General features: G+C 36.6%; 1 protein-coding gene across 1 annotated transcript in view; it reads right to left on the reverse strand.

Moving 5' to 3' along the window:
* ITPR2 (inositol 1,4,5-trisphosphate receptor type 2) overlaps positions 1–13,924 on the reverse strand; it is a 432,120-nt gene that overhangs the window by 54,540 nt on the left and 363,656 nt on the right. Inside the window, exons 50-52 of the mRNA XM_019737570.3 lie at positions 13,521–13,685; positions 9,937–10,132; positions 5,942–6,034 (exon numbers count right to left, since the gene is read on the reverse strand). Coding sequence (XP_019593129.2) covers positions 5,942–6,034; positions 9,937–10,132; positions 13,521–13,685 — 454 coding nt within the window. The remainder of the gene's footprint in view (positions 1–5,941; positions 6,035–9,936; positions 10,133–13,520; positions 13,686–13,924) is intronic.

A 13,924-nucleotide genomic window follows, 5' to 3' on the forward strand; every position in this document is an offset into this window, starting at 1 on the left:
AACAGATAGTAGCAAAGAAAAGATTTCAGATGTAAGAACAATGGTCTAGGTAATAGTGGCCAGGGCATAATGATGAAAACAGAGGCAGCTATAAAAGAAGTGAGAGTGTGGTTGTTTACATGCAAAAGGAAAGAATTAGTGGAAATAGACTTTTAATGTGGAGACATTTAAAAAGAATAGATATATACATGTAAGGCACTTAGAACATTGCTTGGCACACAGGATGTAATAAATTCTAGGTATCATAATTATTATTATTACTGAGACATAGCTTATGCGAAGTTATAGTTTTAACATAATCAACACATTTTATACTTGAACAATACAAGGTTAAATAATCCTCATTTTCAGTTGAGTATTAGTAAAATAAATAATTTTTCTTAATTCATAACAGAAATAAAATGTTTCATGTGAGGAGAGGAATAAAAATATATTCTTTTGGCTCTGAAATATTTCCCCCTGATCTGAGCTGTTAGTCAGTAAGTTTTTATTTTTAATACTTGAATAAGAGTATTACCAATGCTATTTTTCTGCTTTAATAATTAAGTTATTCATGTTAATGGTTTCTTAGAAAGCAACAGATTGTCATTGAGATATATTTAAAATTCTGAGTGCAACTAAAACCCTCTTGTTAGTCTTAAACTTTAATTATAATCAAGTCATTGTGGAAATGCTGATTCAAAATGTTTTAACTAGGAAAAAACGATTAAAAATACTGCGTACCCAGAAGGAAGCCAAAATGTAGAGTGGCATTAAAGTTGCTCATTTTCTGATAGTCATCAATCTTTTTGGTTAAAATAAAATACCCAAACATATTAAATTTGAATTATTCATAAGTGTTAGAGATCTGTGAACTGCCTCTATTTTACGTACATCCAAATAATTTTTACTTAGAAAATAATTGTGACTATATTTTGTCAAGTTCCTCAAACAGGCCTACTTTTTTAGACAATCAAGAGGGGTTTTTTTGTATTTTTTGGTAAGTGAATATTTTTGTCTAGGAAGTCAGGGAGGTCTGCAATAAATGAAATAAAACTTTTTGTATTTTTTCCAATCACAGTTGGTGGCCAGTTACTGTGCAAACGTGCTGCTGTTGGGACAGTGACCCTACCTGTATCTGTTGGAGCTTCCTCGGGAACTGGCCATCTGCCTGCCAGTCGCCACGAGGCTGGTTATTATGCTGCTGTGTGTGTCTGGGCCTTTATAATGTGGGCCTGCTGTCCACAAGGTAACAAACCAAGCCTATCACAAATGCACACTAGGGTTTGCAAATTAAAATTTAATCCTGATCTTAGACACAGGAAAGTTATTTTTAAATCTAAGTGACATGCAGCACAGCAAACACCAGATTCTGGCTTTCTCTCTACTTTTGCAGTTAAATACATGTGGCCAAAATTTAAAGGTGTCAAGGGACAGAAGATTAAACCCATGGAATTTTCAATCAGATGAGTTTTATCACTTACCATGTCAACTGCAAAAAGGGTACAGAGGAAAGAGTAGATCAACACAGGATTCCTGTAGTTTTTTTTGCACTAATTTAGGAATGATCCCTGATCATGAACAACTGTTGCCACCATCTCTGGCTCCCAACAGTGTCTTTGTCACACCTCCAGGGCTACAATTCCTCCACTATCCTTTCCTCCCTACTGTGGTAGCTTTTCCTGAAACAATCATACCTGCCTCTCTCCACAACTCCCAGCTCTGGTGGAAGCTAAAAACATGGAGACTGTGCCCCTGGGATAATACACCTGGAAGAATTGTCTCTATTTGTCCATAGAGAAAAGGGAAGTTCTGTTCTTTGTGTGTAATATATTAGGTGAGTAACAGGTTGCCGAGGTTTTTATGGGAAGCCTTTTATGAATTTGCATTCAGAGTTAGAACCTTATATCCAAACCAACTTTGTAACAGCACAGTTTCTCAACTTCAACATTTGGTATTTTGGGCTGGATCGTTTTGTTGTGTGTGCCGTCCGGTGCACTGCAGAATCTTTAGCAGCATCCCTGGCCTCTCTACTCACTAGATGACAGTAGCACTCTTCCCAGACTTCAGACAACCAAAAATGTCTCCAGACACTGCCAAATATCTCCAGAGTAGTGTGTGTGGGGGGGAGGAATAAACTCCAGTTGATAAATATGTAATACAGAATATTTATATTTTAAAAATTGCCTTTAGAAGACAAAATGCATAAAGAAAATCAATGCAAGCATTCTCCGGGAAAGGAAATATGATAGGAAGAATTTCACCAATTTCTAAGTTTTGGTTAGGGAAAAAATAATTGATAGAGTTTAATGCTTTAATTAGGAGGCAATAAAACTTAGAAGATCGGCGCATAGGCTTTGGAATCAGAGCTCTAGATTGATTTACTAGCTATGTGATCTTATTTAAGGTCTCTTGTCTTCAGTGTTTTTTCCTATAATACGAGGATAATTAACAGCATCCATCTATTCTTAAACAAGCCTCAGGGCCTTCACATGCTGTTCCCTGTGCCCAGAATGCATTTCTCCTTCCTCTTGGCCTGACTGGCTCCTTCTCATCCTTCAAGTCGCAGGGTAAATAATCTCTCCTAAGAAAGGCCTTCCTGTTTGCTCTTCCTACAGCCAGCCTCTCTTGTGATTACCTATCCTAACACTGCTTGTAGGACTCACCACATTTTTAACGGTTTATGCTTCCCCCACTATTTTCTAAGTTCCATAAAGGCCAGGATCTATGTTTGTTTATTCAACAGTGTGTCCTAGCATGGTGGCTGCCCCATAGCACAGGCTCAACAAATACTGCTGAATGAATGAATGAATGAATGAATGAATGAATGAATGAATACACAAGGTTTTTAAAATTATTAATGTCATCATTATCAAAAACGTGTACTGAACAGACTTAACTAATTTCCTGTTTTACAAAAATATTCACTTCATTTTTTCCAATGCTAAGATCAAAATGTCCCAATTAGTAACAGCATTTGAAATAATGACAACAGAATGCCTGGATGAGCATCAGCAATGCCTGGGGAATTGTAGAAAGCCTAACATTTAGAGAATTGCACGGAGCTGGGCAGCCACAACCTGGGATGTGCTCCCTCCCACCACGTATGGTCTGAGATCCCACTCTGGGAGACTGGGCTCTGATGGTTACATCACTGTGCCTTAGGAGCGCCCGGCCACCATGCCAGGGATGAGCACCACTGCTCCACTGCGGTGCTGGGCCCCTGGGGTCAGCTATCTTTCTAGAGTCTAGCAGGAGGAACACTCACTAGCTTTGCTGTTGGTTCAATGGCAAAGTAATATTCTGTTCTTAAAAGCAAACCATAGTTACAGTGTATGTATTTTAAAACAAAGGAAGTAATTTTAAAGTAATATTCAGCTACAGAAGAACAAGGTAGGAATAGGATTATTATATACTTTGGGACCACGTTGTTAAAATATTTGTGCTAACAAGAAAGTAAACTTTTTAACATTATGTTTCATTCTCCATCAAGGAGAAAGAATGTTGACTTGAAAAGAAGATAACTACTGGTGACAATAAACTAAAGTTCAGGGTGGCCATAAGATCCTGAGAGCTATTTAATTTTACCCAGTTATTTAAACTATGTCTAAGTTTTCAAAATCGCTGTGATTTTTTAAAAGAAATCATGGCTAATGATAAGAAGAGAGGATATCTGTAGACCTGAATTTGAGATTGTGAGATTCTGCAAGCTGCTGACAAATGAGCTTGATGCTTGTCTCCAAGATAACATACCACAGCGGATCATTAAAGGGATAGTGTGGGAAGAAGTCGGGATCAAGGGAAGCCAGTATGGGTTCAGACTAACCTCAGATTGGGGACGTGGCAGACATTATGCATCTGGGCTTTGGCAAGGAGGCTTTGAGAAGGAGTTTCGTGATTTTTTTAAAGAGGGAGAAACATGGGCTGAATGATAGTTTATTTAAGACAAATTCCTATGTGGCTGAAAAATTGCATGGAACCTGACTATGACAACGTGAAAGCATGTTACTAGAAGCATGCTAAAGAACTCTGTCCTTAGCACTGTCCTCTGCAACATTCCTAGCACCTTTGATGAAAATCTTTTAGGGCAGAGATTGGCAATATCTTTTTTTCTTTTGTAAAGAGCCAGATGACAAATAGGTTTCGTGGACCACATATAGTCTCCAGTGCATATTTTTCTTTAACGAAAAAAAAAAAAAACGTAAAAAAATTTTTTACAACTCTTCTTAGCCTGAGCGCTGTATAAAAATAGGTGGCAAGTCGATTTGCCCATGGTCCATAGTTTGCCAATCGCTGTTCTAGAGCTGATCAAACTTGAGGATGACACAAGAGAGAATATATATATATATATATATATATATATATATATATATATATATATATATATATGCAGTTTAACAGGCAGGATCCATAAAGATACCCTGGGCCTCATGGCACAGTAGAACTGGAACGATCTGAAACCTAGAGATCATCTGGTCAAAAAACTATTCACAAGACAAATTGGGATGGCCCTTGGATTATGGGTTGGCAGAAATATATTTCAATTATTTGTATGGTTTTACTCTTGAAATCCCAAGTTCCCAATTATGTGAGTATAAGATAGGCATTTACGGCTTGACAGCTGACCCAGTGAAGAATGACATTTTCTCCAAGAGTCAGCCACATATGGATCAAGAGTGTAGTGACGTTATCCAGAACAAGCCAGTGCCACTCAACTGCTCACCTTGGAGTGGTACATCAAGACTCAGAGCTATAATATAGGAGGAAGGCTGAAGGAACTGGAGGTGTTTAAACTGGAGGATGCAACACGACTCTAGAAGCTGCAGAGCACAGTAAAGCTGCACAAACAGAGAATGAGCTGGTTCCTGGTTTGGAAGCCTTGAGTGGGTACCCAGGAGGTATGGGAGGAAAAATCTCTTTGTGGCACCTGCTCACAGTGGCTATAGCTGCTGGGATATTGGGATGGAATGTATTCATGTGTTTATTTCTCCCTCTAGGTCATGAAGCATGAAACATTTAGTCAGTAGAAGGGACTCTCCATTGTTTCTCAAGCAACAATTCAACATCTCAAGGAAAAAAAGGCAACCTAGGAAAGAAGGCCCTATCATTTATGACCAGACAAACAATGTGTTCCCAGATGGGAGTGGAGAAATCCATCCTTACACTGCACTTAACTCTTCCCTCATCTCTCCTGAGCCCAATGTTGCCCTTCGTCTACATAACAAGACTAAATCCACTCCTTTTTTATAGATAAAACTCTTCAAATATTTAAAGTCATATACTCCCTAAATTGCTACTACTTCTGGAAACAGATCACTAAGTCCTTCTATAGTTCATTAAATTTCACACATACTATCGTTTCTACACTACTAAGAACAATTAGAGTTTAAAAAATTATTTTTATATGCATGGTTCCATTTGCTCCTTCAGAAGCAGGGAAAGTCTCATATTCTCTCTGTCTCTCTAATCTTCTCTCCCTTCATTCTTTTCTCCTTCCCACCCTCTGTGGTTGAGCCATCTGAATAAAGTCCAGGATATTTGCATAACATACCTAAGACAGAGAGCTAGAAAGTGGCAAGTCCAAGATTATTACCAAGCCTTTTCAATTCCAAACCCATACATTTCCAGATTCTTTGTGAAAGCCTACACAATGAAAAGGGTCTTGTTTAGTGTGGTACGGCTTTGCAATATGGTAACAGAATTTTTAATAGCACATACCACAGGGTAAATTTGATAAATTCTCATGAATAGAAATAATATAAAGAAAAGGGTAGAAATCCAGAATGGTAGATATTGGAATCCTTTCTTTGGGTTGAAACTTTTTGGTTCTCTTCCGCTCCATTCTTCCATTTCAAACCACCATGAAATTCCTAGAGCAACTCTAAGTGGTAGTAACATTCATCAAATAAACATAACTGCAGAAGTATCAAGTTCATACTGTACTAGAGTTGTTTGTACAGACCTGTATTTGAAGCTGGTATTGTGTGGGAGCAGTTGTGGTTGTCACATGTTTCCATCACTGAAGCTAAAGTCATAGGAGGAACGCCATTATTTCCTGCGAACACACAAAGTAGAATATGGTAGAGAGATAAACATGCAAAAGCATGTTTACAAAGGTATATAAATAAAAGGTACTATTACTCCAACTTAGCTGTGTTCCTAAAGTCTTTTAATCAGTTAGTTTGGAACGCTGAATAGTTTTGTCTATTGAAGCTATTTTATAAAGAGAAAATAGGTTCATAGGCCAACCCACTGAAGGCCTTTTATACCTTTTTTAAAGTGAAGATAAAGTATTAATAATACTGTAGACTTGAACCATCATGTGTAACAATATTTCCATGGCCAAAAGCAATCAGGGTTTGAACTTGGAATGCCAGGAAAACATTTCTGCCAATGCTGTTGGTGCTTCCTGAGCTCTAGGCCACTGGTGGGTCCCCTGTGGCTGAGGCAGAGTCTGCGTGCGAGTGGTGGCATCCTAACAGGGAACAGGGCATAAAACGCCTCAAGGGAGCAGCAAGAATCTTCTGACAGTTTCCTGTTCAGGATCTTTCTTTTCTTCCTTAGCCCCCAAGGATCCATCTGCCCGCTGGCTCACCACCATTTCCCTGGCCCAGAATGGAACAGAAAATAGTAACCTTCGTGTATGTGTGAAAAAGTTTTATTACAAAAATATTTTTGTTGTTAGGAACAAATACAAAGTGAAGAAGTTCATTCCTCTCAAGCCTATTTTTCACACCTAGCTATCACGGGGGTCCATAAGATGGAGGGATGGGAGCAAGTTTATTTTCATATACAATGGGCTGGAGAAATATTCAAGTGTGTTTCCAAGCAACACCACACCAAGGTTACTCTAATTCTTTGATGACATGAGGGTGGAAGTGGCAAAGGGGAACTGGAGTTAGGACAGGTGATGAGGAGATGGCCCAGGCTTGGGGTTGCCTGCAACAGAAGCACTGGAGTTGAGAGAGCTAGAGTCCATTTGAGGAATGGAGGCCACATACATTGACCTCCATCTTTCCTTGCCCTCTGACTGGAGTATGGGGGCAAAGAGCGGGTATATCATTTGGGGGTGGAGTGTGTTTCAGATGGTCAGAGAGGGAGAGAGGTGGGATTTATGACTGTGCCCTGGTAGTCATTCCCTTACTAAATATTTACTGGCTTCATGCTAGGCTCTGAGAGCCTGGAGTAAAGGCCTTGAGAATCTACAGTCAGAGAACACAAAGAAGTACAGATGTAATTTTCATTGAATGGAGGAAGTGAAGTACAGATAAAGTTATGTAGTTTGTTAGGAGAAGAAGAAGTGAATTCTAGAAAGAAAAGTAAAACAGAAAGCATTTTGGAGAAAGATCCATCTAAAGGAAACATGGGATTTACACACAGGAAGATGAGGTAGGGGAAAATGGGAACAATTCCAGGCTCAATTTGTATGACAAATGGCACAGAGACCAGCAGAGGCACAGACAGGACAGCAGAGTGACCTGAACTTCCAGGCTAACGATTTTAAACCAAGCATCCCACAGCCAGCACAGACCCTAGCAAGGTTTGGAACTAAGCTGAGACAGACTCAGAGCTGTGGTCAGAATGAATGACAGAAGGCAGAAGAGAGGTTGAAGAAGCCACACCGGCGGTTCCTGTAGTATCCTGGGTGAGAGGAAATGGGGGTGAGAAACAGGAGAGCAGCCCTGCGAATGGGGAAGAAGGGACATGTGAGAGATACTGTCATCTCTGCTTGTCAACAGAACCTTCCCTCACAGATCCCCCCTCAACACTGTCAAGTGGAGGCTCCTTCGTCTGTAGAGCTGCAGATTCCACTGGTTCCAGAGGTAGGATCTGCATTCTCCTAAATTCCCACCGCCATTTGCAAATTCCCCACCCGCCACTCTCATGTATGCCTCTGAGCTCTTGCCATTCAGCTCTAGAAGTTTCATCCTCCGCTCTTTGCTCCCATCTCCTGGCTTTTTGATTATGAAGACTTCACATTCACTGAAGAACTACATACTTCTGCACTGAATTTCACTTACTACCTATGTGTGTTATACTTGATAATTTCACTCAACCTTGGGAGTAAATAGTGTTTGAATAAAGAATAAACTTTATGCCCTGTATGAATAGACATAACACGTGGCACTTGAAAGAATAAACTTTATGCCCTGTATGAATAGACATAACACATGGCACTAGAAATTAAATTTAAAATGTTATAAAAATAAGGGTGCTTTACCCAAAGCATCGTATCACATTCACTGTCAGTCTATGAAACAAAACCTCTCAGTCTGAAAAATCAGGAATCTAACTTTGGTAGCTGTTCTTATATACTAGATTTTCATAGTATTTCATAGTATATGCTTTCTCTTGTTTAACAGCTTTTTATATAAATATGCAAAAATTTTTTAGTAAAGAGCTTGATCTTTTAGGTCTACTGTTGCCTATGTAGTAAGAAAAAACCAAGTATTTTTTTATATTTCTAAGGAAGATATTTATATTCACAATATAATGGTACTAAATTCCTTTTTAAATAACACAATTAAAATATTTACTACTAGAGTCATAAAACAATAATTATTGTACACAGTTGAATTCAGGAATTACGATGCTTCCGCTTTAGACTCACCCTATACTGAATAAATCAATGTGATCACGCCTAGAAAATAATTAAAACTTGAAGCATTTTAAGAACAGGTAGTTTATGATTCATGGATAGTTTAGTAAAAGTGGAGTTTGGGGTACTTATATAGATGAGCTTTCCCTCTAATTATTTATACCTGTGAAACGCTGGGAAAAGTAACATTTAAGGAAGAACAAGGAAGGCAGTCACAGAAATTATTTCATGTTCCTGTGGATAAAGACTAATATCTAGGTATGAAATTCAGTCTCGAGTTTAATAACTTTCAATCTACGTATATGATCTTTCTGTTTTGCACTTTGATCACTTAGACTTAATGGTCAATTTAAATGCCACTTAATTATCCCGTAGTCTAAGAAAGATATTATTATAGATCACCAGTTTAATAATTAAGAAACATTAAAGGCAAGAAAGAATATGGTTGATAAGGCCCCGCTAATTAAATCATACCTTTACATTTAATGGCTTGGGGAGACAGTCTTTTTGTGGTTTCCATTCTCTATAACCCACAGGCAGCAGAATCACACAGAGAAACTAATAGCAAAGTGTAGCGCTCTGATTTCTATCTAGTAAAGTAGGAGAGGAGGGAAAAGAGTAGCAAAGAAATTTAACCAGCACAACAAAGGGTAGAAAAGGGGAAAAAAGAAACCTTTAGAGATCATAAGTACAAATTCAAAATAAAATGGAAAATATAAGCTCTCACACTACGAGAATCACAATGACTATAAAGGGATGATGTCTAACCAGTCAGCCAACAAATAAATACTGCACAAAACACTGTACGAAAATACTGTGAAGAAATTCTGACAGCCACATACTGATGGATTGAAACTCTTAATGACAATATTTTCAGTATTTTCTTCTATACCAAATTTCTTACCATCTGATGGTTTCAAATAAAAAAAATTGAGATTTTCAATGACTTAAGTATAATATGATGTACTGTGAGCAAACATCTATGGAATATTGGTTGTAAGTGATGCTAGCTAGATGTTCTTGGAAGAGACAAGGAAAAAGAGGAAGAAAAGAATCCCAAAGCTATTATTCTGCACTGAAGTTGTTGACTGTCTTCTGGAATATAGTCAGCATTGAAACATTCTTACTGAAACTGAGCTTAGATGATGTTTCTTATATAAGGACATTCCTATACACACCGACAGCCTATATACAGCCTAAAAGTATTTCAGTCATGAACCCTTTGTGAACTAGAACATGTTTTCAAAGGAATAAAAAAAATATTTCTTCCATTAGTGTTTATCTGTAATCCTCTTAACAAGCTACGCACAAATCACATCTGCCATCAGAGAAAGCTCATTCAGTGGTAAGAGCTATACCTGTAATGGGAGTTCTGTTTTTCAGCCTATCCACTCCCATAGTGAAGTCATCCTTCAGAAAAAGGAATCCAATAATGGAAAACAGGTAGACAAGGATGAGAGCTAGGACTGCAGTTAGAATAATGGAGCGGCCATTCCGTGTGACACTTTTTATGACGTTGAGCAGAGTCTCTTCTCTGTACACCAAATCAAAAAGCTACAAAAATAAAATTAAAAAAAATGCCAAAGAGCAAAAGATGAATAAATATGAAGGTCATAAATACAAATGCAAACCATCTTAGTTTATCTGTGAAAAAAGAAAAAACAACCAAAATCACATCTTAAAAATGAACCAAAATATGTATTTCTGTGCAGTTGGAATGGATTAATAAACTGTTTTTCAATAAAGAGAACTTTAAACACAACATTTAAAGTGTACCTGTTAGTTTCATAACCAACATAATTTCAATTGTGTAAGACATGGAAATACTGTGTTTCCTCGAAAATAAGACCTACCTGGACAATCAGCTCTAATGCGCCTTTTGGAGCAAAAATTAATATAAGACCTGGAATTATATTATATTTATTATATTATATTATACCCACTCTATAGTAAAATAAGACCGGGTCTTATATTAATTTTTGCTCCAAAAGACGCATTAGAGCTGATTGTTCACCTAGGTCTTATTTTGGGGGGAACATGGTAGTATAGCTTTAAATCTCAATTTAGAAAAATTATTATGCTTAACTGACTTAGCTATTTATTCCATATTTTTAGTCCTACTGATATTCTGCAGTTGCTTCTGGAATACATAAAATGACTTAAGTGAAAATTCTGCAGCAGGTTCAACTAAGCAATGAATAGTTAACAGACTCATTAAATGAACTGTTTAATCAAGTGATTAGAGGTGAAATTACAAGAACAATTTTATGAGCCTGTCACAATAGGAAAGGTATAAAATTTTAAAATATTTGAGAAATGCAAACATCTTTCCTTAAAAAAAGGGGTATAATGAGGTCAAAACATATTACTTTAGTATATACTTTTGGAAACAAGTATAAACAAAAACGTAATACAGAATTTTGCTAATTCACTTCCTCTCATGGGTTATTATCCATTTTGTGTTTCATAGTATAACAGAAAATCTATGCAATAGTCAAGAACCTAGATATGTGTTTGCTATATGTAGTCAACACTAAAAATTTTATTTTTTGCAATATAAAAAGTTGAAATTATACATTAGCAAGTACATGTTTTATTATCAAAGCTGGTTAAAAGCAGCAAATTAGCATTCACTTAATGAAGACATAAATATCTGTTTGGAAATAAAGAGTATTTTAAAAATTGGAATAATTAGGGTTTGTCTTCTGGCATCTGTGAGTAGTGATTAGAATTTCTAAACTGGTTGAAACGATCAATTATCAGTGTCATGCATCTTCTCAGAAACATCAGGACCTTGTACTCTGTTTTTCTGAGTATTGAGGGTGAAACAGTTACTTTCCAATTTAATTGTAGCCTTGCAAATAATTGCTGTAAAGATAGTGACTTGTCTGCTCCTCTTAGGAAACGGTTATCTTATGAAGGCCAAACACACAAATATGTTAACTATTTCACTATTTATCTTCTGGAGGGAGCAGAAAACTCTAGAAATAAAGTCAATATTCTTCTGTATGAATTAACCAATGCAAATTCAACTTCCAAATTATCAACATTCTAACTTATTTATTTAAGCATTTAGTTTATATAAAGGAGTTTTTTCTTAACTTTAACTCAATAGTGTCTTAAAGAAAAGGTCTGGCAATGGGTTCTAGGTCACTTCTGGATAGTTTCTGAAAGTTTATAGCTTTCAAAAGTTCATGACATGCTTGCAAAACTATATATTCCTGGGTCCCATTCTATACTCATGGAATTAGAATCTTGAGAATGCAAAAGGTGTTGACATTGGACAGGTTGATGGTTCTTTCTGTTTATTTCTAAAGGGAAAATTTAGAGTGTAGTTTTTATTATTTTGGATTAAGGGTTGACACTTGTGGACAAAACCAGAAATGATATTTATATAGTTTATAGTTTTTAAAATATGAAAATGTTTAAAAAATATATTTAAATTTCAATTTGGTATTATGTCCATTACAATTTCCTTCTAGTACTCAAAACATCAAAATGGATTATATCCTTTCCATAACCAGCCCAATGAAAAAAATTAGCATTGTAAAATTTGAAAGATAAAAGACAAGAGGAAAATAAAACTAAACAATAGGTTAAGTAACATAAATTAAAATTACAGTATTATTAATAACTCATAATCATTCAAATATATCTTTATTTTATCAAACACCTTTACTTGGAAAACATAAAGATTGCTATACATCATTTCACATTATCTCTTTAATGGACCTTGATAATATTTATCTCTCAACTAGTCCTATCCATTTTATAGACAACGTTGAAGTACAAAAACATTATAGACTATCACATATCACAGTCAGGAATAATAGGACCTTAATATATTACAGGCAGATTTTTTAAAATGGAATTTTTCTGATGAATCAGAGCAGAGAGAGAATTCGTTTGGACCCCTGGAACAGAAAAAAGTAATCTCCTTTTGATTGGCGAATAATCTAATTAACTGCCTGGAAGATAATTTTTAATTTAAACACATGGGGAAAATCCAGTCTTCGCTATGGCTCTTTCAAGTACTTCAGGGTAAGTGAGAAATGAGCTTTCTTCAGTCCTCCTACATGGGTGTGCTAGACAACAGGGAAGCAGAAGCCAATGGATTTGTGCCACATGACCCAAACAAACTGGGTCAGTATAATGTTTTTAGATCTTCAACTTGTTTTCAGGAATTGTTTTACTGGGCAGTGCTCTCTACTGCATGTCAACTATGGGCTGCAGAGATAAATAAGTTGCTCCTATGCATGATGCTTTACGTTTCACAACATTATCATGTATTTGTATTGACTCCTATACAAATGGCCATACAATATATATAGGAAGAAAAACTGATCATCAGCAAAAAGAAAAAACAAAAACTAGAAGAAATCTGAAAACCCGTTTAATTAATTAAATATATATATAGATAAGCATATAAACTTAACAACAACATTAAATCTGAAACTCTAAGACTTAACTTAAAACAACTCATTGTCTTTTTGCTAGGTTGGCAGTTTTTCCCTCATTTTACTCACATGCCATCCTTTAGAGCCACATAATATTTGGCACTGTAAATAAAATACAATGATTCTAGTACCAAGAAAATACATCCCCACGTGTCTCCCACACTCTGTTGGAGAATCTCTAAATGTGAAGGGAAGTATGATTTGGCTGAAACCAAAAGCAGCCTGCTGTATGACACCTGGGTCAAGAGATGGGGTCCCTGGTTCCTCCTCAGAGAGAAAATAAAGAATCCACCACCTACATGGTTTCTCAGATTACAAATAATAATAATTCATGCTTTTCCTAGGAAATTCTAAAAATAACATAATTTGTCCTAAATGTCAGACCCTGCTTTAAAAAACAAACAAAAAATTCAAAGGAAGAAGCATAAGAAAAAGCAGCATTTTGGATTTTTCGGCCGTGAATGTCCACATAGAGATGTACTCACCAGGAAGCTATAGAAGAATTCATGCACAAAGAGGCCCAGCATGCACACCAGGACATATGCTACGTGGTAGAGAAAGGCCATATCCAGGATGACTGCACGGTAGCCTCGGGTGAACGTGCCACGATTGCCGACAAAACTCACCAGAAATACTATTTTATTACAAAGCTAAAGGGAGAAAAAGATTAGATGTTTACTGTCTCATTGACCCTAAAACTCACATCAGTAGCAGATCATTGACAAAACCTATTATTTGTAAGTCTGCAGTTTTCGTGTATGATTTCTCATTTTGCAATTTTTCAGCACTACTAACAAAGTTACATGTAAACATAATACATGCAGAACTTGAATCCTTTGCAGTTCCAGGAAAAGAGTGGAGAATGATTAAGAGTCCCAGATACGCAATC

Source organism: Rhinolophus sinicus, chromosome 1 (assembly GCF_057876585.1).
Source record: "Rhinolophus sinicus isolate RSI-liver-muscle chromosome 1, RSI-T2T, whole genome shotgun sequence".
Lineage (NCBI taxonomy): Eukaryota > Metazoa > Chordata > Mammalia > Chiroptera > Rhinolophidae > Rhinolophus > Rhinolophus sinicus.